This window comes from Piliocolobus tephrosceles, chromosome X (assembly GCF_002776525.5).
Source record: "Piliocolobus tephrosceles isolate RC106 chromosome X, ASM277652v3, whole genome shotgun sequence".
In the NCBI taxonomy this organism is placed as follows: Eukaryota; Metazoa; Chordata; class Mammalia; order Primates; family Cercopithecidae; genus Piliocolobus; species Piliocolobus tephrosceles.
The window spans coordinates 70,896,206-70,921,359 of record NC_045455.1 but is presented as its reverse complement, the minus strand read 5'-3'; the positions used below and the strand labels follow the sequence as shown (position 1 = coordinate 70,921,359).

At 39.1% G+C, this 25,154-nt stretch overlaps 1 protein-coding gene across 4 annotated transcripts in view; it reads right to left on the bottom strand.

Annotated features, from left to right (window-relative positions):
• Positions 1 to 25,154, bottom strand: part of LCP1 (lymphocyte cytosolic protein 1) — a 67,436-nt gene that overhangs the window by 16,323 nt on the left and 25,959 nt on the right. For all 4 annotated transcript variants that reach the window (XM_026454244.1, XM_023187454.1, XM_023187455.1 and 1 more), the window contains 12 exons: positions 18,376 to 18,463; positions 17,601 to 17,764; positions 17,295 to 17,424; positions 15,258 to 15,390; positions 13,625 to 13,706; positions 11,599 to 11,764; positions 9,141 to 9,283; positions 6,561 to 6,656; positions 4,791 to 4,986; positions 2,436 to 2,514; positions 1,590 to 1,704; positions 602 to 735 (listed from right to left, as the gene is read on the bottom strand). In XM_026454244.1, the coding sequence (XP_026310029.1) occupies positions 602 to 735; positions 1,590 to 1,704; positions 2,436 to 2,514; positions 4,791 to 4,986; positions 6,561 to 6,656; positions 9,141 to 9,283; positions 11,599 to 11,764; positions 13,625 to 13,706; positions 15,258 to 15,390; positions 17,295 to 17,424; positions 17,601 to 17,764; positions 18,376 to 18,439 (1,502 nt within the window). In that variant the 5' untranslated portion in view covers positions 18,440 to 18,463. The remainder of the gene's footprint in view (positions 1 to 601; positions 736 to 1,589; positions 1,705 to 2,435; positions 2,515 to 4,790; positions 4,987 to 6,560; positions 6,657 to 9,140; positions 9,284 to 11,598; positions 11,765 to 13,624; positions 13,707 to 15,257; positions 15,391 to 17,294; positions 17,425 to 17,600; positions 17,765 to 18,375; positions 18,464 to 25,154) is intronic.

The window sequence follows — 25,154 nt, the reverse complement described above, 5'->3', positions numbered from 1 at the left end:
AATCATTCATCACCAGCAGACTTGCGCTATTAGAAATATTTTAGGTAGACAGAAAATGATACCAAATGGAAATCTTAATCTATAAAATAGCAGGAAGAGCACTAGAAATAGTAAATATGTAGATAAATATAGCATAATTTCACCTTTATTTAAAAAGTCCCTTTAAAAGTAATTGTTATTTACACAGATCAGTTGAAGTAAAAGGATGGTAAAAAGATACGCCATGCTGACCACTAATCAACAGGAAGCCTGTAGAAGCAACAGTAGCTATTATCTATTAATGTCAGAAAAAATAGATTTCAGAGAAAAGAATATTAGTAGGCATAAAGAAGACTACTTCATAAGGCCAAAGGGATGATTAAATCAGAATGAAACAACAATCTAAACTGTTTATGAACCTAATAACAGAGTTTCATGATACTTGAAACAAAAACTGACAGAACTGAAACAAAAAGCAGAAAGGTAAAAAGTGCTTCTCTGGTTATTAAGATTAGCTTAAAACATACATTTACTGAATTAACTCATACTGCTAAAAATTTGCTAATATTTTTCCAGGTAAATACTGCATTCAAGAAAAAGCCACTTCCATAAGCTATACTACCTTCTCATTAGCTGCCAAATCAAGGCCAATGTGAGAGTGCGGTTTCCTTCATTGAGATCTTGTCCACCGATGCCAACCAGGGAGAACTTCGCTTGATTCTTCCCCAATTCTACCGCGTAGTTACAATTCTCAAGCTGAATGAGCAGAAAGGAAAGTGATTTAACGTCACCATCTTGATTATGATAAATACCAAATAAATAATAAAAATAATGATAAAAATGAAATAAATATGGTCAGACTGAATGACTTCTCAAGTCTCAACTGGTTCTGCAATTCTAGGATGCAAAAGTAAAGAATTTTTCATCTTTCCTTAGAAACCTCTCACTTTCATAAAAAAAATTCATAATGTAGAAAACCGAAATGAATTCCTTATTAGGAATATGTTCACCGCTATATCACACTACATAAATGGAGAGCCATCCTTAGTTACCTCCATGTAATATTTCTAAAATAGGTGAATTCACAGAGATTGACATGGAAAATTTGGAGTCTCCATCCTCTGCACACATAGCAAACGGACATGTGAACAGATATTCCTGCAGCTACGCATGGATCATTAACAGTCACAGCAATAAGAAATGCTGAGAAATGGCTGTGTCAACCCTGTTGTTTCAAAACAATGTTCCCACTGTGTTGACAGTCAACAAACTATTTGAACAAGTCAAGCTGTCAGAACAAAGCTCCAATTCTTTAGAAATTAGAATAAAGATCCTGCTGAGGGAAAAATCCCTGTGGCTCTCTGCTTGCTCTAATTATCTTAATTAGAATTTTTGCATGATAATGTTTGAAGACATCCAACATGGAATTATAAATAAGTAATCGACTGCAATAATGGACACGCTTTAATAAACCTATTCAGGTTTCTGATTGCTGTACTAGAATTTAATTTCTGGATAAACATTGTTTGGCTGCCTTATAAAGTATTTAGAGCGCTCTTGCAGGCTATGACTTGCCTGCCTGCTGGAACATCAGACCCATCATTGTTTACCTTCTTCATATTGCCTCCCAGTTTGGGGTATGGCGGTTTGTTTACTCTGTTCCAGTCAACAGGAACTTTAATCTTTTCATAGAGCTGGAAGATGACCAGGGCATCTGATAAGTCACTGAACAAAACAAACACAAAAGGATTCTCAGATATCCCACATTTATTCAGGGCCTACAATGGGCCAGACACTTTCTTACATATTAGTTCAGAGAATATTCACAACAACCCTGCACACTCTATAGCTCCATCTATAGAGGTGAAGAAACCACGACTCAGAGAGACTGGGGGACTCACTCCTCCCAGGTGTGAGCAGCTATGCCCTTCCATCCAACACATGCTGCCTCAGGAAAAGAAAGAGCACTCTGGTGATGAAATCATCTGTACACCAAACCCCTGCAACACGCAATTCACCTATATAACAAACCCGCATATGTACCCTTGTACCTAAAGGTTTAAAAATTGTAAAACTAAGTAAATGTAAAAGAAATGTTAAAAAAAACAAAATGAAGATGGCTTTAACAAGTGGCGTAGGAGACACTTCACCACAAACTTAACATCTGTTGTTTTGCCTGCTTGTGAGCAGATTATACGTATGATCACTTATGACATAGAGTAAATGTTTCATTTTGTTGAGGTACGATTTACATATTGAGCACACAGTGAGACTGATGTATGTAGGTGAGTTTTTCAGCTGAATAGCCAACATCTGAAGCTCAACTTGGCACTTTTCCCCTTCCATCAAGGTATGCACATTTTGTGAAGAGAATGCACATCATGGTGGTATTTGGAATCCTATGGCTCTTTCGAGGTCTCTGTCTTACATTAGAATGAGTTCCCAAATATTCCTACCTGTACAAATGATTGACTCGAGGGTTAACACCCAGGGAGTTCATCCAGTTTCTAAATGTCCGCTCTTCCCTCGTCTCACCTAGATGAAGGAAGATGGGTTATGTTTTGGGATGGAAGAAAACATGCCTTTTTTTATGTCCAAAGTTTAACTAAAGAGGATGCAATAAAAACTGAAAATAGAATGAAAGAAAGAAATAAAATAAACCCTATTGGATTTGGATGAGGGTTCTCATATGGTGTTAATTTTTCTTTTCCATTTCAATTCCACATGTATTTCTACAGCATTTATTAGTAGTGTGTGGAATCCTGTGTAGGGTAGCCGTTCAGTTGGCTCTCAAAGGCTTACCTTCTTGCTGGAAAAAACAGGACTTTTAGGCATCAAACAGAGATCATACAAGCTACAGAACTCACTTAGTAGATAGATATATCTGTTATTTGAGTTGAGACAGGGAAAAGAACAGTATGGACTGAATTTGGAGGGGGCAGAATTTGAACTTGCCCTTGGATAGCTAGCAAAATCTGGATCAGAAAAAGGAAAGAGTAGAGGATTTGGGGAGATAGCAAGGGGTGGGAGTAGAAGACAGTATAAATGTGCATATAAAGGGAGCAACAGGCAAGGTCTCTATTAAGAATATCAGGAACTGGTTTGGTCAGGGGTCTATACTGTACAGCCCAATGAGATAACCCTATCTGGAAGAAGGAGTCAGAATTGGAGATTTTATTTATTTATTTATTTATGTTTTTTGAGACAGAGTCTCACTGTCTCCCAGGCTGGAGTGCAGTGGTGCGATCTCAGCTCACTGCAAGCTCCACCTCCCGGGTTCACACCATTCTGCCTCAGCCTCCCAAGTAGCTGCGACTACAGGTGCCCACCACCACGCCCGGCTAATTTTTTGTATTTTTTTGGAGAGACAGGGTTTCAATCTTTGGATACCAGGTAGCACATTTTAGTTGACCTATTAGACAATGGCAGTCATTATGGCTTTGTAAAATTACTACAATACATTCTTGAGCAAGGCAGAGATATAATAAAATCAGTCCTGGGATGTGCCTGGCAGCAGTGTGCAGAATCACTGAAAGGCGATATGCATTTGAATTAAACACAGCAGAGAGCAGAGTGTTTGACGTTAGCATGTGGGATACACTCAAGCATTTGATAAATGGAGGCTCCAAGATCCATTAAAATAATTGGTGTATGAGGTAATGAGTTTGGAAGCGCAGAAAAGAAATGTAACAATTGAGAAAATGTTCCAAAGGAAGAATTATTAGTATTTGCTGATTTAGTGGATGTAGGGATGAATGATAGGAAGATACAGTAGGATCCAAGGTCTTTAGTTTTGGTGACTAAAGAAAAACAAATGGTACGATTAATAGAAATGGAGCATTTCTAAAAGAGGGCAAATGGGATGGGAGGTGGGCTGGAAAGGCAATGGTTGGGGTTGGGAGGGAAAATAATCAATTCTGTTTTGCATATGCTGCACCTCAAATGATAGCCAAGGACCCAAACAGGAATATTCTAGAAGCAGCTGAAATGGGTGATTAGTGGGCTGGATATATAGATTTGGGAATCAACAAAATGCACACAACCCCCTGACCATAATTCAGCAAATGACACAAATGCAGGAGTGTGGAAGCACGATTATGCTGCATTTCTAGTGAGAGTAAAGTGCTGTGGAAAAGGATTAACTCATACTTCAGATCTTAATCTCCTTGCTAGGGTGACATTCATTTAATATTAATTGACCTTTTTGTCTCAATACTGGGACTAGTTCATGACTTTTAAAAAAAAATCAAGTAAACATCTCTGGCACCTCTACCTGGTAGAATCTAATTAAAGCTATATGCTTTTTGTTGAATCTTAGAGCATTAACCTGAAAAATATAACTGTTAGGGATTCTGCCTCAAAATACTTTTCTGTACCTCCCATAAGAAACAAAACAAACCAAAACTCAGTAAGCATATCCCGGCATACATTAAATATCATTTTTTGATAATGAATGGTGGCAGCTTCTTGCCTCTAGGAATCAACACAGTCCATTAAGTATATAAATTATCTTTTTGAAACTCCGGATTTATTTCATCTAATAATTAAATGCATTATCTTTCCTAAAACATTTAATTCTGATAATGGATGAAGTCTTTATATAATGGACGCGATATAATGGTATTTAATTACTCCTGCTTGGCTGAAATTGACTTGATGAATTTATTTATTCTCTTTGTTGCATACCAGAGAATTAATGGCCTGTTTGCATGTGCAAATAGTTTATATTTGCTTAGGAAGTGAGTTTGAATTGCCATTGAATTAGAAGTGTGAGTGCCTTTCCCCATCGTAAGCAAGTAGTTTGCAGTTACCTTCAAGAGCCCCCCAGTCAATGTCCTGGTTCTCTGGTTTGTGCAGGGCAGGGTATCTGTTAAAGAGGTTGGCAATAAAAGCCAAGTTCAACTTGGGGTTCCCTCGGACAACATCTGTGGCTGTGACAAACTGCCGGCAGCCCAGCCTCTCCGCCTGCTGCAACATGCATTCTGCCCTCTGGATGTCATCCTTCTCCTGCAATGCAAAAGGATGTCTCAGGGCTGGGTCAAGACTCTCTATGCACAAAGCAGACTGCATAATGTGAAAAGAAATGGGAATCTCACTGAAACCATTAGTGTCTATGTCAGGCAGACACTTAATAACAGCACATTGTTGCCTACACGCACCTGCACCAAAATCAGAAAGTCACAAGTAAAAGGAATCTCAGAGGTTAAGTAACGAGGGTCTCTCATCTCCATTATCAAACTATTTCAGATGAATGGTTGGTTGCCCTGTTTCAAAAGAGATGCAGTAGATTCTGAAAATTTATCATTTGAGTTTATCTTAATTATTTCCAACCATTAAGATTCCTTTTTATTTTTTTCTTGCACAGATGTCATGAGATTGTCTATCAAAAAATTTTATTTATTAATTTATATTCCCATAACCAGTTCACAAAAGATATTTACACTTGCCAATAAGAGCATGTGATTAGCATATCCACCATCTCCACAGTGAGTTGGTATACTTGCAACCCAAACGAAATAAATTTTATCAGTTAACCTACATATTGTTATTGATAAATATATAATATCAATTTTATTTTTGCAGACTTCAGATTTTGAACCACTCAATGTGCTCGAATAATTCTAGAGAATCTCCAGCCATTTGTAAGCGACTCTTAAAACAACACTAAAAGTTTGTTGAAATATGGCCCACTGTCCTTAAAGTATATGAAACCACCAATTTTCAGAAAACAAAACTTTAAATTAGGATTATTTCTCAATATGACACTTTACTAGGCCGGGTGCGGTGGCTCACGCCTGTAATCTCAGCACTTTGGGGGGCCGAGGCGGGCGGATCACGAGATCAGGAGATCGAGACCATCCTGGCTAACACGGTGAAACCCTGTCTCTACTAAAAATACAAAAAATTAGCCGGGCGTGGTGGCAGGCGCCTATAGTCGCAGCTACTCGTGAGGCTGAGTCAGGAGAATGGCAGAATGGCGTGAACCCGGGAGGCAGAGCTGGCAGTGAGCCAAGATCTTGCCACTGCACTCTAGCCTGGGTGACAGAGCGAGACTGTCTAAAAATAAAAAATAAAAACTAAATGACACTTTACTAGATAACACTACACACTATGCATTTTATGAGCTTTACTTCTCATTTACTTTTACTCTACTTCTCATTAGGAATCAGTTGACTTCAATATGAACTCATTGGATTTAACTCCAATGATACTAAATGAGGCACACAAACAGGCAAAGTGACTTCTCAAGATCAATATTAAAGTGGTGGCAAAACAGGTTCCATTATAACATTCAGACCCATGTGGGGTTATAGAGTCTTCTAAAAGATGAACGTATACAGAAGTGCCTAGCATGCTGGGTGGCGTTTAATTACTATTGGTTTCTTTCTTTAATGTTGTATTTCCAGATTCAATTTTCATCAATTATTATCCCAGACTGCCCACAGTTTTACAGTTTTAACAGGGCTTTAGGCAGAAATGCCCAGTCATGGAACTCCAGAGTCAGGGCCACACAGGGCAACGGAACTGCCAACATGAAAGCAGCATCATGTTCTTCAAACACAACCGGGCCCTGGCCTTACCCGCAGTCCTGACATGTCAATAATAACAGCAGGAACGCCTTCTTCATCTCCTTTTGGAGCCACCTGCTCAAGCAGGTGGTAATAAGCTTTTGAGTCCTGTGAGAAATTAAGAAATTCCAATTTCAAAATAGCACAGCTAATTACATACTTAGCACAACAATGATTTCCCAAAAGCAAACATTTTATTTCATATTCAGCTATCATTCGAGAATGTAACTTAATTAACAAAGCTAGAAACATTCACGAATTTGAATGTTCTATGTGTCTCTTTACATATCACATTTGTTTTTCTTTTTAAAAGGAGTGTAACAATAAAATAGACAAGATATGCACAAAAGGCACCCTAAAGAAGTGGATATTATTCTGTTGTCTTTAGGGGAGAAAAACAACTTATTTACATGTATTAAATTGTATACAGGAAAATATATATATACCTTTATATTGCTGTAGAAGTCAGTCAGCTAAGGTTTAATTAAAAAAAAAGTGACAGAAAAAGGAAGCAGAAGTTTAAAGCAGAGTTTAAAAATACATTTAAATGAACAATCAGCAAGAGAAAAATAAAGATGTCAAAGACAGAAGACTGAAGCATTAACAAGCAATCTCAAAGGAGAAATATTAAGATAAGTGCATTTCATGTTTATCTAGAAGTTAGAAAAATGGTTCAATTTAGTTATAGCAGATTAGATACAGGTATTGAATTCTCAAGTTTTCTTAGATTCTGAAAATATATTGGCAAAAAGAATTCTCAGAATTATAGTCTTAAAATACAAATTTATTTTTAGTCAATGAAAGCATACAGATTTTCAGGTAGTTTATTTAAATCATTTAATAGTATCTCAATTTTTCTTAAACATTGAAAAATCAGCTGCTTTTTTTTTTCTACAACTGGTTAGGGTAGGAAAGGCATGGGCAGAGGAGAGGTACGCTCCCCACTTTTGGCATCAGAAAGATGAAAACCAGAGTGTGAGCCATTGATGTTGCACCTGGGAAAACTGATCTTCATCTCTCTTCTTTCTACCCTCCCTTCTCTGACCTTTCACTGTAGCTATTTTGAAGTCAGTGACAGTCACATACAGGTGTTAGGCACCAATACCATCTGCTTACCCCAGGTTACCTCTTTTTATTTTGGCTAAGAGTAACCTCATTTCACCTGACTCTTATGAGCCTTTCTCACTCGCTCTAGGCTGGGTATTCTCCTCGCCTTTGCCAATTCTACATGATTTAAAGACATCACCCAAGGTTGCTGGCTACTCAGACATACACATGACAGTGTGGTCAGTCACCGTGCAGCTGCTGCCGGAGAACAGGCACAACACTGCATAAGTAAGTGTTCATCTTGCCAGTTCCCATCTCATACAGACACTTCCCAAAGCACAAAATGGTTGTTCTAGAGAACACAGCCATTTAATGATAGGAAATTAGGTAAATTTACAACTGAGATCAGACAGCCTAATTTTGGCTGAAATGTTTTACAACTGCAGAGCTTAACTGTTGAACACAAAGGGAGATCATGATAGCCAGCTCCTGTTAAACCCCAGTTTGGTTGGTGGTGCTAGAAAAATGTTAATAACCCATGAAAGATGCATAGTTAGAAAGACGGATTTAGCTTAGATCCTAAGAAATGGGGGCTTTCCATCTAGAAGCTTGACTCTGACTGGCACGGTGCCTGACACACCCTGAGTTCTAAATGCCACTGAATGCACGTCGTGCGGCAGTGGGAAACTGTTACTCAGAGAATTACAAGCCTAGGTGTACTCCTGTTGAGTCATGTGAACTTTCCTCCGACTCTTTCTCTTTGGGGGAAAGTTATTTAACTTTTGAGAAAGTGGAGACTGAAGTATTTTCCTGGTGTTGCATCCCAGCATCTCCTCTCTTTCCTTCTAGGGACCGCTTTCCACTCCTTTCTGCTCCTTAACCACTTTCTATCGTCATCCATCTGTCATCATGGCCAACAGTGTTTTTCTTTCACCTTGACGTGGAACTTTTCATATACTTGAAAACCACAGTGTATTCCTGCCTCAGCCTTTCCCCTATGGACCTCTTTGTCTCTTTATCTGTAAAGTGAGAGGATGATAACCCTTACCTCATGGGGTTGTTGTAAGGATTCAATAAGAGAATATACATATAAATCAGTTGGAACAGTGCCTGGCATGTTGCAGACACCATGTTTGCTATTATTAGTGTAACTACAAGAGTCATCTTCATTTAATTTTTTAAAATGAATTCCCATCTGCTGCTCCCATTTATGAAACCAGACACATTACAGACCTACATATATTCCCTTTACTTGGACAGCAGACTGTTCTCTTGCTCTTCTTCTAGCTCACCTTTGTCCCTCTACTTCCTGATACGGAAACTCCAATTGAGACACTGCGCTAGGACTCCAGGCAGATCTGTGTGTGGCCCAGGACTAGAGCAGCAGATGGGCTCTTAAGGACAGTGAGCACCTCCAAAACAGCACCAGACTAACCCTGGAGCTTCTGAAGAGACGAAGCCCCAAATCTTTGTCTTTTCTTTATTAATGCCCAAAATTCCCCTTCACTGCTGCAAAGAGTCATGTTCAAACAACGCTCCTCCTACCTTGATGTCAGTACTGAAGTTGCCAATTTTGTTGCAGCCTGCATTTTCCAGGTGGTAATTAGCCCACCTCAGCAAGAGCTCCTCAGGGGAGAGTTTCATCAAATCCTCCAGGCTCTCACCTTCTCTCAAAAGAGCAATCAGAGCTAAAGAAGCACAAAAACCAAAGAAAAATAAATGCAGTGATGTTGGGGGAGGGAGGGCTTGGATAGCTTTCTTTTTTTTTTTTTTTTTGTGATGGAGTCTTGCTCTGTTGCCCAGGCTGGAGTGCAGTGGCGGGATCTCCGCTCACTGCAAGCTCCGCCTCCCGGGTTCACGCCATTCTCCTGCCTCAGCCTCCCAAGTACCTGGGACTACAGGTACCCGCCACCACACCCAGCTAATAATTTTTTGTATTTTCAGTAGAGACAAGGTTTCACCGTGTTAGCCAGGATGGTCTCGATCTCCTGACCTCATGATCCGCCCACCTCGGCCTCCCAAAGTGCTGGGATTACAGGCATGAGCCACTGCTCCCAGCTGGGCTTGGCTGTAACTTTCATAGAGCTCTGCTAAAAAGCTAAAGATAACAACGTTACCTCTTTGGGGTAAAGGTTCTTGTAGCCTTTCCCAAGGATTAAATATTTTATTATTATTCCCTTAAAAGAGGTGTAAGCTATTGTGAGCTTATTTATTGTCCCCATTTTTCAGATGGAGAAAACAAGGCACAGTGAATCTCAATGCTATGTTTAAGAACATTTGGGCAGAGCCATAAAAATAACCAAGGCTACTGGCTCGGATGTTTTGCTGGGTCTGTCAAACCACATTTCACAATATTACGACACTTTTGCTTTTAAGAGATCAATTTTGTAATAATAACAATGTTCTCTTGTCTATTCCCATAGGTGTTTTATATTTCAAGTGCTTACCTGTCTAATTATAGCAACTCTCTAATGTAATCAACTCTCCTCTATGTTTTCCCAGACAAGTAAATATTTTTTGCTTAGCTAGAAGGTTTAAATTTAGCTGAGGTCATTATTTGAAGATCAATATTCTTTCTCACAGGTTCTAAGATCCCTATTTCCTCTCCCCCACCTTCTTTATATTATTTTTAATACATTGGTTTTTAAATAATATTTCAGGATTCTTCATTGGTTATTGTGATTTGGACATACAAATAAAAAGTATGTGTAACTAAAGACTAGAACTTGGCTACAGATTTTATAGTGGTAGGATTCGTACCTGAAAACTAAAAGATAACACTGTGTTTTGTATGATCCTTCCCAAGATTGGCTACCTCTTGTTTAAGCCATGGGGCTGTCACTGTTTAAACACAGATAAGATGCTGAGAGAAGACGCAATAAGATTGACAGCTACATATGTAGTTGAGAACTCTGAAACCCTAAATCGAATTTTCTACAGTCTTTAAAAATTTTTATTCTATCCTGTATAGATTTAAGGTGTATAACGTGATGTTTTGGTATACTTATCTTGGTAGACACATACATAGTAAGGTGGTTACTGTTGGTCAAGCAAATTAACATACCCACATCTCATATTGTTACCTTTCTTTCTTTTTTTTTTTTTTTTTGAGACGGAGTCTTGCTCTGTTGCCCAGGCTGGAGAGCAGCAGCACGATCTCGGCTCACTGCAAGTTTCGCCTCCTGGGTTCACACCATTCTCCTGCCTCAGCCTCCTGAGTAGCTGGGACTACAGGCGCCCGCCACCACACCCAGATAATTTTTTTGTATTTTTAGTAGAGATGGGGTTTCACCGTGTTCGCCAGGATGGTCTCGATCTCCTGACCTCGTGATCCACCCGCCTTGGCCTCCCAAAGTGCTGGGATTACAAATGTGAGCCACCGTGCCCGGCCTCCCTCCCTCCCTCCTTCCTTCTCTCTCTCTGTCTCTTTCTTTTTTTTTTTGGTAGGAAGAGTACCTGAAATCTACTTTCTTGGCAAATTACCAGTATACAATATTACTAACTATAGCCCTCGTGCTGTTTAGATCTCCACTTATTCATCCCATATAATTGCAACCTTGAACCCTTTGACCTACACCTTCCTCTCTAGTTTTGATAAGAAATAGACCAAGTTCCTCCTAATCTGGTACCATCACTATAGTATATGAATGTGAGTTGCTTGCTTCACAAAATGCAAGTTAAAAGTCCTCTTATTTGTTACAAAGTATCTAAAGGCAATGTGAGTTCTGAAGAAACCTCTTGGGATTACAGTGCCAAACATTCAAGACTGAGCCCTATGCTCCAAACAAGCATTATTGTTAGTCTGTGGTCTTAAAAAGCCTTTGCTCTATCATTAAAAAATGTCTGGTCTGTGTGTCTAGAATCTGTTACACGAACACCATTGAATCAATATAACCATGTAGTTTTCAAAACTTGAGAATTTCTGACATCTTCCTCCTACAATCCCCAACACATAAGTTATTAGAAAGCTGTGTCATAAATGACCTTTGGGACTTGGTCTTACCTTCATTTCTGCTGAGTTCGATGTCAGCAAATAACCCAATCTTGATGACTTGCCACAGAAGTCCCAGGACCAGGTAAGGCTTCCCCTCCTTCAGGTCCTCAGCCCCTATGTTGACCACATGGCACCCGATGGCTGAGGCAGAGTTCAGAGCCAAGTTCAGATTTTCCTGAGGGAGAAAGAGTATGCAAGTTTTTGTTCTATGACTTTGTAGATGTCAAACAATACTGATGGCAACAGCAACAATGTTCTCCTTCTGCGAAGGTCACAGGTTTAGAGTCATGGTCTTCACTCGTCTTAACATTGAGAAAAAACAGTGACTCATAACCAGAAGAGAAAATCCAGTAACGCAGACACCGAGCTCATGCAGTGGCCCATTTTTAGCACTGTAAGTTGAAGGCCCATTCTGGTTGGCATGAGACTAACGAGGCCTATATTTTTCCATCTTGCTCTGTGATGAAGCTGACACACACATCTCTACTGGCCAACAATAAAGGGGCACCTTTGAGGAAGTCATTGTCCTGTCACTGGCCATCATGAACAAGGTGATTGTTGATGTAAATCAAGATCATAAAAGAGAGCAGCAGAAGAGGTTTTTGACTTGCAGATTGGGTGTTAAGAAAATGAAAAAGGCTGGGCACGGTGGCTCATACCTGTAATCCCAGCACTTTGAGAGGTCAAGGCGGGTGGATCACCTAAGGTCAGTAGTTTGGGACCAGTCTGACCAACATGGTGAAACCCTATTTCTACTAAAAATACAAAAATCAGCTGGGTGTGGTGGCAGGTGCCTATAATCCCAGCTACTCAGGAGGCTGAGGCAGGAGAATCTCTTGAACCCAGGAGGCAGAAGTTGCAGTGAGCCGAGATCGCGCCATTGCACTCCAGCCTGGGCGACAAGAGTGAAACTCTATCTCAAAAAAAAAAAAAAGAAAAAAAGAAAAAAGAAAATGAAAATGAAAAATAGATACAATTAAAATTCCTGGAAAAGATGGAGTGGTTTTTACTAGGTCGATTTGTTGAGTATCCGTAATAATGAGGGAACCCGAGTATATACACACACACTCATAGATTCTATGTTCTTATGAGTAACAACAATGCAGGTAGTGTAACTCACATATAATCGGGATAGAGTCAAGGAAGTTTTCAGTCCAGACTCTCTATGTACTATTCTTGGGTTTAAAAAGGAAGAGATATCAGTGTCAGAGATGTATAGAAATTGTTTTAATTGACAAATTAAAAACAAAGCAAAGGCTACCAGTGAATTAGGAAAAGAACTACCAGAAGAAAAGTGGGTCCTTGTTCTAGTGCTCAAATGATGAGTGAAAAATACTGTTTTTATATATGGTCAAGACTATGAGTAAATTTAACATTAAATGCATTCATATGTGTTTAATCATTGTTCTCAATTTGGTTCATTTCCATTTTTAAAGTAAACAGGGTTGCTTAACTCCACACAGGAGATAATGTATTGTTGATGATTTAAGAAGTTAGATATGATTTCTTAGCAAGACAATTACAATAATGTTAAAATATTGGAACACTACACAGAAATACACTTACTGCTGGTTACTATTCCAGTTATTCAACAAATTGATGGAATAAAAGCAAGTTATATCTATTATACTCGTGGCTGTGGCCAATATCACTACGAAGGCTGCCAGAGTACTTTCCGTTTTTCACCCCTTGCTTCTTAGAAAGGCTTATGTTTTCAGCTAAAATGCTATTTATTTGGCATCAAATCAAAGATAAATTGCAAAGAAAAGCTTGAGTTAAAACTTTAGCCAAAGTGAATTTTATTCCTAAGTGGCCAAAACAAAACACGCAAAGCCCCAGCTGCTACCACTCCACCAGTCTCCCTTCCTTGCTGCTCAGATATGTATCCCTTTATCCCTGCAGTATGACTAGTCACCAGCCCAAAGCCTGGGTTTTGGGAATGATGTCTGAGCCCCTGAAAAAGGCTGACTCAGCAGTTATGATGCTCATTGATGCCAAACAAATCCTGTATTACGGTAATGGTGGGAAGACATACCTGAATGGTGAAAGGGGTGAGCTTCTTTTTGTTGATTGTTCTTTCATCAATTGTGTCTGGCACTGACAGGTTGATCATTTTACTGAAAGAGAAACACTTAAATTAAAGAAAGCTGTCTTCTGAATAACAGAGCCCAGTAACATTGAATTTAAATTCTAGCAAGACCATAATCAAAGAAGACAGCAACAGACTCTGTGATGTTTAGACATAAAATCAGTTATGCCATTTGAGTACTCAAACTATCTGCGGGAAAGGTGAATACTACTGAAGCCATATTAATATATTGAGGTTGGAAATGAGGACCCCACTTCATTCTCTCATCTAAACAGCTACAAAATTATCCTGATTGTCTTAGCACATTAGGAAATTCTGGGTGGATAACCAAAGTAATTCTACCATAAATACTTTATTTTCTTAGGCATGAAAATTGTCCACATTATATAAAAGACTATCTATAAAATTCTGAGCTTATATAATACCTACATTTCTATTTGACACCGGACCAAACTTTCTATCTTCAGCTAATCATGTTATAACATTTTTATATTCTTCTCAGTGCCCTAGGCTGTGTACCAATGAGTCACAGGGGTCTTAGAAGGTAAAACTAGGAGATTGAGAGAAGACCATGGGGGAACCTTGGATAGCAACCTAAAAACTAGAATTTTTATTTTTTTTATAGCAATTGAACCCTTTAAAAATGAATTATCAGGACAAACTCTAATAAATAAAATATTAAAAGTAGAATTGCTCTGGTCAGAGCAGAGGAGAAAGTTCAATGTCTTGCCCACCTATCGTTTCCTTTAAGTCCTGAGTCCCCCACATATCGAGCACCTCAAGTCATCTTACTTACAGCATGGCCTGTGATGACAGAGAACCTGCTGAAGCAAGAGCTACAGAGGGATTTTCAAAGACACCATGCTGCATTGACCAGCACCGTATTTAGAGGCCTCCCGTGGATAGGATGCGTTCCCCCTTTTCCAGGTGTCCTCAATGTTTGAGGTGCGGATTTCTGTGCCCCACTGAAAGGTTTCTTTGCTTAAGGACTACAGTTTAAGGACTCCTTCCGTCATCCTCCTGCTGATATCGATTCTATCTGCTTTCACGGTGAGCCATGCCCAGATGAAGCAAGCAGCATATATTCCAAACATATATAACCAGGAAAATTGTCCCCATTATATAAAAGACTATCTATGTACTTCTGAGCTTATATAATGTCTACATTTCTATTTGATGCCTGATCCACCTTTATACTTTTAACTTGTCATCAGATAAACTTTTTAATGTCCTTCTATAGTCACTATTTAATCAGTACTTTATAAATTTCCCCCACTTAATTATCTAATACATTGATTAGACATCTAATGCCTTTGGCTTGGTGTTACTATACCTTCCATGTTTATCTCTATAATGTGTATCCCTCCCCTCCACTCAAGCAGTAGCAATTTTACATTTCTCATTATAAATTGTTTTTGAATTGAGTTTGCTGTCCTGGACCTGGCCAAGTGAAAGTCCAGAAAAGCCTTGTAGGTGCAGCTGAGCACCAAACAACATTGGCCTAGGATTAATACAATTAATTGTTGCTGGTCTAGAAAATGGGCAATTCTTTGGAAACCAAGAAAGAAGTATTATTTACCAAAGGACAATGCCATCTCCAACAGCATTGAAGAGATCATTCGTGTTTGGATTCATTGGGATGACGTGCCGGCAGTCAGGATCATTTTCCAGGGCTTTGTTTATCCAGTTGACAAAGGCATACTTTTCTTCCTCTGCAAGGAAATGATGAAAGTGACTCATTTGCAAAGTAAAACTCTATTATAAACAAAATTATGATGTGGATCTTAAATCCCCATTCCCAGCAGAAAGATGTGAGTTTATTCAGTCCATTATCTTATCATCTCATATTTATTAACATTTAAAAATCTCAGAGCACTTGGGAAATAGGCATTGAGTCTATGTTTACTCCAAGTCATAAAACATAAAGCAAACAGATTTAAAAACTCTCTATTTCTTTTTTTTTTTTTTTTTTGAGATGAAGTCTTGCACTGTTGCCCAGGCTGGAGTGCAGTGGTGCGAGCTCGGCTCACTGCAAGCTCCGCCTCCCAGGGTCACGCCATTCTCCTGCCTCAGCTTCCTGAGTAGCTGGGACTACAGGTGCCCGCCACAATGCCCAGCTAATTGTCTGTATTTTTAGTAGAGATGGGGTTTCACCGTGTTAACCAGGACAGTCTCGATCCACCCACCTCAGCCTCCCAAAATGCTGGGATTGCAGGCCGCACCGGCCAAAACTATCTCTCTATTTCTATATATATGCATAATCCAGATATATATTTATATTTAGAAGCAAATATATACATATGCTTCTTTTCTATATATAAATACATAAATAATGAAAAATATTTTATTTATGTGTGTGTGTATATATATATATGTATACATGCACATATAAATACAAATGTGATCTAATTCTTACAGGACAAAACTCAGGATTCCTCTTTTAGCTCTGCTGGTTTAAATGTTGGATCACTGTATACTATCCTTATTGTATTTCTGAGTTTCTTGATACAATTATAATTAAATTGCTATAAAATAAAATTATTTGGATATACTCTTTTTTTCCTATCAGTAAAGCTGCTAGAAAGTGATTTTTAGATGTTTTAATAAAAGCTCAAGTTATGTCTTCATAGCCTAGCACTGTGCTTCCCAAACTGTCTTTGAAAACAGTGGTGTCCCTCAGAGAAATCTTGAGTCATAAAAGTTTGGGAAACACTGTGTAGTGTATCTCTGACTTATGCACATTTGCCCCAGCAAAGGTTCTGAAAATTCCTGTATTTAAAGACAAAAGGCCAAACATTGTCTTAGCAACTATAGATGGTATTTAATCATGAACTTATCTTTTTTCTTAATTTTTTTTTTGAGACAGAGTCTTGCTCTGTCGCCAGGCTGGAGTGCAATGGTGCAATCTTGGCTCACTGCAACCTCTGCCTCCTGGGCTCAAGAGATTCTCCTGCCTCAGCTTCCCGAGTAGCTGGGATTACAGGCATGTGCCATCGCACCCAGTAGAGGCGGGCTTTCACCATGCTGCCTAGGCTAGTCTTCAACTCCTGACCTCAGGTGATCCATCCGCCTTGGCCTCCCAAAGTGCTGGGATTACAGGTGTGAGTCACCGCGCCCGGCCTCATGAGCTTATCTCTAAGATCAACTAGCGTTTTGAAGAACTCAGTTTTGGAAATGTTGCAATAACTATACTGTTTGGCCTGTTGGAAGTTTCCATTATGGCTGTTGGACGGCAGCCTTCCGAATAAATATACAAATTTATTCCAAATCAATGAAAACATAATTTTTTGATCACTTAGCAGGTGTTAAAAATTATCATGAAGTTTAAAGATACAAGCTTGAGTAGCTAATTTTGTCCATAAGATTTAGAAAGGAATTTGGGCAGCCTTTAACGATTGTTTAAATGCTGATCAAATCATTTTGTATCGGACCCTACCCAGAGCTAGGACTGCTCCCATATTATGTACCTGGAACTGACCCACTCAGTCACAAGAAAATTGGGAGTCATCCATAAAGTTGTGTTTGCTTCTGTCTTTGTTTACATCCCTTAGGTTTGGATACCAAGTTTAGAATCTGTAATCCTGAAATCCTGCTCCCACCCAGGAGTTAAGCCTACCTGAATAGGAGTGTTGGGTGCCAACACTAGACTGTTCTGAAGTACCACCGATCGCACAAATCCCTTCCTTCTTATTGATTGCTTTTCTAAAGGTCTTGGCAACATCTGTGCTTTTTAGGCCATGGAAAATCTGCAAAAATATAATGTATCTTTAGAAACTCAAGCAGTGATCAAGAAAATCACAAAGGAAAGAATATGTAATGTTGAAGCAAGGAGGGAAGGAATGTCTTTCCGGATATTTTTAAAAATGGAATTCAAGTTCCAAGAGTTTCAAATGTGTCTCCTGATATTCTACATGGTACTCACCTTGATAAACTCATCAAAGCTGATCCTTCCATCTTGGTCCAGATCACCTGTAGCCATCAGGTTTTCTGTAATTTCTCTTACTCTATACCCAGGCAAAGGCAAGCAAGCAGCCTTGAACAAGTCATTCAACTCATTGAAGCTGATGTATCCATTGCCATCAGTATCTGTAATGTACACAATACACTGAAGCTGCAGGACAATTCAGTCAACAACATTTAGAGAGAGGTGAGGGAAGACTAGATGGAAGGTGAAGGGATGAGAGAGGCTATCATTCAGGCATTGAGCCATGATCCCATGGAAGAGTCAGAATCTCACAAGACGCCTGTTACTATTGAATAGGGGCACTAGCATGACTTTCAACATCCACAGTAAAAGAGTCATAATTTCTATAAGGTACCTCTGTTTCCCCAAAGAACTCTTATAGAAACTCTTAAGGAAACCACAGGTTTAGTGATAAAGAGTAAGAGAAAGTATGTGACAGTATTAAAATCAAGGAAACAGCAAAAAAGAAGACAAGATATAAAAGACGAGACTTATGAACCATTTCCAGGAACAAACTATGTAAGAGTAGAGTCCATATTCCATGTTTTGATAGAGAAAGTAATTTTCTTGGAGCATATCTTTCAAAAATAAGTTCTCCCAGCTCCTCTAAACGAACACTACTGGTTTCTTGTCACCTCTGTAATTTTGCTCATGTTCCCATTTCATTGAATCTACCCTGAAGCTACTCAGTGAAGAAGAGAATGATGCAATTTGGGGTACCAGGTCTACTCACCAACTTTGGCAAAAGCTTCTCTGAGCTCCAGCATTTCCTCATCGGACACTGATCCTCTGGCCATTTTTTATTGCTTTAGGTAACAGATCTGGAGAGAAGAAGAACATAAGGGATAACTTTTGTGCATCTGAATTTTTAAAATACCACATTAAGAAGCAATTCCCATTTATTACATGAAGAAATATTCTTCTGCATCCCCCATGATTTAGAACTATCTTTCCAAAATGTAAGTCAGAAATACGCTTTTTCTCAATCCTCCATGTGGTGGTCTCCAAGGATGGCTCTCAACAATTTCTTCCCTCCCAGTCTATACAGACTGCTCCTCACATTAAGAGGCAGAGCTTATTTCCCTCCCCTAGAATCTGGGCTGGTTTTTTAACTGCTTTGACCATTACAGGGTGGTAGAAATGATATCTGGGGCTGGAAACTTCTGCTTCCTTCTTTTTAGAATGCTCATTCTTAAGAAGCTCCCTCTTGGTACCCAATTGCCATGACATGAGACATTCAAGCCACATAAAGAAGCCGATGAAGGAGAACTGGGTGCTCTGGTTAACAACCCTGCTGAGATCCCGTTTGACAGCCAGCATCAACGCCAGCAACCTGAGAGGGCCATTTTGGGCTTTCTGGCCCATTTGAGCTCCTAGATGACCACATTCCCAGCCAGCATCACATTAAGCAGAATCGCCCAGCTGTGCTCAGTCAGCCAAAAGAACAGAGATGACAAAACGAGTGATGTCTTAAATCACTACGTTTTAGAGTAGTTACACAGCAATAGGCAACTAAAACACTTAACTTTTACATAAATGTCTTTTTCAAGAGGTATCTTCATGTTCATATTTAAAATTAGTATATGACCAAGCCAACAGATACAGTTTATAACTTCAAAGGAGTTAATCAAAATTCTCCATATTATTTAGGGATGAACAAAAGGAAGCTGACCCTCTTATAATTCAGCTATGGGAATCTGAGGCGCTTTCAAGGTGTTTTCTTCTCAGAAAAGCCACAGTCTTGCTGAGACACAGTGCTTGAGTAATTTCCCTTTTCCTGTGCATTACTGCTGCCCTCTAGTGGGTGAGAGGAAAATAAAACAGAAAATGGATGATAATCTGCATGTCCCTAGCTAATCCACACCAGCATGTTTCAAATCGGAGACCTGGCCGGGAGCGGTGGCTCACGCCTGTAATCCCAGCACTTTGGGAGGCTGAGGCGGGCGGATCACGAGGTCAGGAGATCAAGACCATCCTGGCTAACACGGTGAAACCCCATCTCTACTAAAAATACAAAAAACTAGCCGGGCATGGTGGCGGGCGCCTGTAGTCCCAGCTATTGGGGAGGCTGAGGCAGGAGAATGGCGTAAACCCGGGAGGGGGAGCTTGCAGTGAGCCGAGATGGAGCCACTGCACTCCAGTCTGGGTGACAGAGTGAGACTCCATCTCAAAAAAAAAAAGAAAAAAAAAAAAAAATCGGAGACCTACTGAAGCTTGCTGAACTTACTGGCACAGAGGGGATAAGTGGAGTGAGAGTGTGGGGGTTGGGGTGTTTCTAAGCATAGTTATATTTTGGATGGTTCAGGGAAGTTATCGATTTTAAAATATACATTTGTGACAGGATGTTGTTTTCAGTAGATTTCTTTTTTATATTTTCATGTTATTCTATAGTGCTGTATTTGTTCTTGCTGGCAACCAACAACCACAACAAACAGAAAACAGTCTTAACATCGAAACCTGTAGGCCAAAAATGCATTACACTCAATTTTGCAAATCCATATCCATTATCCACCAAATTACCATCCTGCCACATACATATATCAGTGGTTTCAAACTTTTGTTTCATCAAGCAACCCTTTGTTGACAGAAACCTTGCGTGTAAGCAAACAAATAAAAATAACAACTCTGAGAGTCTTTAGTTGAAAAAACCCAAATGTAATCCTGCTCCTGCTATCTTATCTCCTTGTCACCTTCATCTGTGGGAACTCCAGGGGGCATGATTTGAAAATCATAGAATTATATATGTGTTCATTTAAATTTAAATGTATTCATTAAAAATATATTTTTGATATTAATAAAAATTTTATTTTTTAATTATTTGTCTTACCTATCTAAGAAAGTATTGGTACATTGGATCTTTTAAAGCATGACAGAAACTGTTGAGGGGTTAATTGTATTAAAAATACAATCTCACTTACACATCACAATAATCCTAAGAGACAGGCACTGGCTATCTGGTTTTCTTGTCTTCTCTTTCTTTCTCTCCCTCTCTTTCTTTCTTCTTTCCTTCTTCCTTCCTTCTTTCCTACCTTCCTTCCTTCCTTTCTCTTTCTATTTTTTCAGAATGCCTTTTTCCAAAAATAATTTGAGCTAAGTTACAAAGATATATCCAAACCTAAGAGTTAAACCAACTAAATGATGTAATTGATAAGAAAGAAAATGTAACCGAAATAAGATGATGGTCGGGAGGAACTCTAATACTTAAAATACGTGCCTAAGACCCTGCATGTTTTGCTACAAGTAGGCTGAAAATATAGCTCCAAGTTCTCTAGAAGCTAAGGCAAAAAAGGAAGTATCATCGTTATACAATTCACTATGAGACAAACCAATTTTCTTAGGGCAGTAGATCTGATGTCTGACAGCAAAATCTTCACACAGGCTTTAAGAAGAGGCCATTTGTGGGATGGGGTAAACATAGGTTTTGTGTTTCTTACAATGTCCTTCAGTGTAGGCTGATGGCATAGGTACGTATATTCTCATTGTATAGATCAGAAAACAGAAGCTCAGAGAAGTTAAGATACCAATCTCAAATCACACAGCTGGGTAGAGAAGCAGCCAAGACTCCAATCCTCAAGTCTTTTCTCCTCTCCCAGGCTGTCTACTCAGGTTCTCTGCCTTCATGTTCCTGTTAGACACACATCCCATCCATCCATTTATTCACTCAGCAATGAGTTATTAAGTATATGGACTATGGATAGCCCCATGGGAGATTTTTAAAACTACAATATAGTGAGCTTGTCCAGACATTCTAGTAGAAAGCTTTTGCTTTCCTGTGTTAAGAAATCAAGGCTTCTGTTTTAAAGAATTAGTATATAACTTTGTATTAATATACTTTGCTAAATTCTTGTGATTAATTTGGCTTGGGTCTCTTTTATACCCTGTACCATATCCACATGAGCATGAATAGAAGGCTCTCCAGCTCTCCGGCTGGCCAGCCCTTCATATTTTTAAATGTCTTAAGACCTCTTGGTTCATGGATATTTATGGGATTATAAGATAAATTCATTCATTTAACCAATATTTTATGAATGTCTACTATAAGCCAGGCGCTGTTCTTCATTTTAGGTAAGCACGTCTATATTGACCCAGTTAGTTACCCTGAAAGCATAGAACAATGTCAAAGGTAAGGAGGACAAACAAGATCTCTGACTCTAAACCTGGCCCTAACCCTTGACACAAGAATGTTAGATTTTAGAGCACTACCAGTAGCTAGTGATAAATATAAGTAGAAGCAGAGAACAAGACTGCATTCTAAGTGTCACAAGTAGGGCCAGCGAAGAAGCAAAACAATTATAGTGTTGGGTAAAGGAAGAAAATCTAAAAAATATCCAAAGATCACAGTACAATGGGAAATTTTATTACCATAAAAATTGCAATGGCGCCTTCATTTAAAAGACATAGAAAGTGCACATTATTTTAAAATCATATTATTGTTAAACCACAGCAGGCAGGTCAAGATGAAAAGCCTTGAGCATCTGTAACAATATTTTTCTACGAGATTTATGAGTGGAGAGGATCAATTCTGAGAAGCCAAACAGCGAGAACACCTTTAAATTTAAAAAACCCAAACCCTTCAGTGATTTAACAGCAAATGCAAAAGAGAAGTAGGTTGACTTAGTTTAAAAGGTAAAGTGGAGAAGGGATAATCAGCAACTGACATTGCTGTGATACTGTTTGTCGGTGCTGGGCAGAAACATGAATGGATATCTAGAGAGTCCCTTTTACCATCAGCATGAGCAGCATATCCTGGAAACACAACCTAACTTCTGGAAACAGAAGGAACCTCATAAATAATTTATTACAATGTCCTCATTTTATAAATAAGGAAACTGAAGGTCCAATGAGAAGAAATGTTTTATCCATGTGAAACTACAGATTCTCAAGGCAGTGCCAGGCTGGAGCTTGTAAATGCAGGTGCTGATGAGCAGAGCAGGGAAAGGACGAAGTTACCATTAGAAGGGCCCCTAAGGTCCATAACTGAGCAGAGACTTTTAAACAATTAAACTAAGTGTGCAAATGGCAGCAATTTCACAAAGCAAAGCAGCAGGAAGGGGATATAATTAATGTAAAAACAGGCAGACCAGATCATTTTTAAGAAAGACATTGAGCCAGGTGCAGTGGCTCATGCCTGTGATCCCAGCATGTTGGGAGGCTGAGGTGCATGGATTGCTTTGAGCTCAGGTGTTCAAGACCAGCCTGGGCAACACGGTGAAACCCCATCTCTACCAAAAATACAAAAATTATCCAGGTGTGGTGGTGCATGCCTGTGATCCCAGCTATTCGGGAGGCTGAGGCGGGAGGATCACTTGAACCCAGGAAGCAGAGGTTGAAGTGAACTGAGATTACACCACTGCACTCCAACCTGGGTGACGGAGCGAGAGTCCATCTTAAAAACAAAGAACAAAACAAAACAAAAGATACCACTGGTGTTGGAATCAAATATTGGGTACTTTACCTAGTCCCCAAATGTGTTTTCCTGGAAAAAAAATGCACCCATTTTTATCCATGCATATTTGAAAATATGGGTTATGATAATATTAGTAAGATTAATAAGTAATATAAGTAAGATTAATTGGTGACGGCTTTAGTTTGCAAATTACTGGCACCATATAGGCAGCAAACTATAGGGCCATTGCTGCAGTAATGGGCATGCTGAGGCATCTGCAGCTTAAAAGGAGGGGCTAAAGAAAGCATATATCTTCTGAGGCATAAGTGAGTGGTTTCTTCAGCTCTGCCCAAGTGCTCCTGCATTGAGTGTGGTCCTTTTTAATGACTACGTCATCTAAATATGCCCTGCCACAAACCATTTTCAGGTCTTTTGCAAATCTGTGGTCAATTTGGGAACTCCCCTCCTGAATTACTGCCCAAATCAAAAATCTATGATAAGAAGACAAATCATTCATCAAGGTCATGTCTGAGCTGCTAGTTTTTTGTGTGTGTTTGTGCGTGTGAGAGCACTTACATTTATTAAATCAATAGCTGTAGAATCTCAAGACATTGGTCAAAACAAAAAAAGCATTGGTTGTTCTTTTTTAAAAACTGTTACTATTTTTTAAACCATAAGAAAAAAAATAGCCCCACCCCAAACTGCAAAAGCCACTCATTTCTTTAAGTCAGTGAGTTTTGAGCTTCTGTTTAAATGGTGCTGGTATTTCCCAAGTCAGTAGCGAAGGGAATTTCTGAGGATGAGTTATCACAAAAGTACCTGCACTTAAGTTCTCTGAAGTCTGAATATAGAAACAATTTGTGGGACTTTTCTCTTGAACACAGTGCTGCAGAATTTACAGAAGAAGAAACATCCTCTAAAGTAAATGCAAAAATGTAGATGGAATTTTCTCTGAGGAGTTTCATAACTGATAATTAAAAGAAGCAGAAAGGTTGGAAATGGTGACCTGTCTAGAGAGAGATGCTCACAGGCTGGAATCATTTCTGAAAGATGGTAGTGCTGGGCTAGTTGGTATTTTGATTCAATATATTGATGCCGAATCATATAACTTGCCAGGATCAGGGAGGCATCGGTGACCCGGTATCACCTTGCCAAAGGACTCTTTTGAATGTGCCCCACTTTTCCTGCAACTTGATTCAGTAGTTAAAGTAAAACTGGACACTCAGGACTCAAGTTCCTAGCTCTGCCTCAATAATTTCAGTACATTTCCAGAGGAGAAATCATACAACTTCCAAACATCTCAAGAATAATCAGTAATCCAAAACAACACGTCATCTAGAAGAACATTCATATTGTAAGCTTTAGCATTAGACTACGACAACTAAAGAAACGAAAAATAAAATATGCAGGACTCTGAAGTAAAATAAAATACCCATACATTTGTTAAAAGCCATCAAGATTAATCTATTTAAGGAAAAACATGGCTTTTACTTAATCCTGTCCCCTTCATTTTATAAAGCAGACCACTGTATGAGATCTTACTTTGAGAATATATGGAATTTACTGTATATTCTTGGGATATTATATCTCTATGGATACAAGTATGCCTGACTTTTACATAAAGGATGATTCAGAAAATATAATTTTAAAATGACTTAGTTTCTGAGAAACCAAATAATTATAAACGGCCTTAAATACAGATGGTCAGTTAAAGGGACTCTTATGAATCTTTTTGTCAAGTCAGAATCTCCTCCAGATTGTCCTTTTTCTCCCTGTGGACACATGGATTCTCTCAAAGCCTGCTCCAGAGTACAGAACTCTTCTCTCTGCAGGCTCTGATGTAAATGTCATAGGGTGGAAGGTAGGGGGAAGGCTATTCACAGCGTAGACTCAGTGGCTCTCCTCTGACACTGTTATCTCAGGCCACATAAACGCTTATGGGAAGCTAGCAAGCCAGATTACTCCAAACTTCATCAGCCTCATATTGCTCTGGGTGCCTCTCGTTTGACCACTACATTGAGGGGCTTCTGAAGCTGCGTAGCACATCTTACAAAGCCTGGCTCTGTCACCATCCAAGGAGTTCTCATTCTTGCCTTCTCTCCCTTAGTACATTCCTGATACCTCTG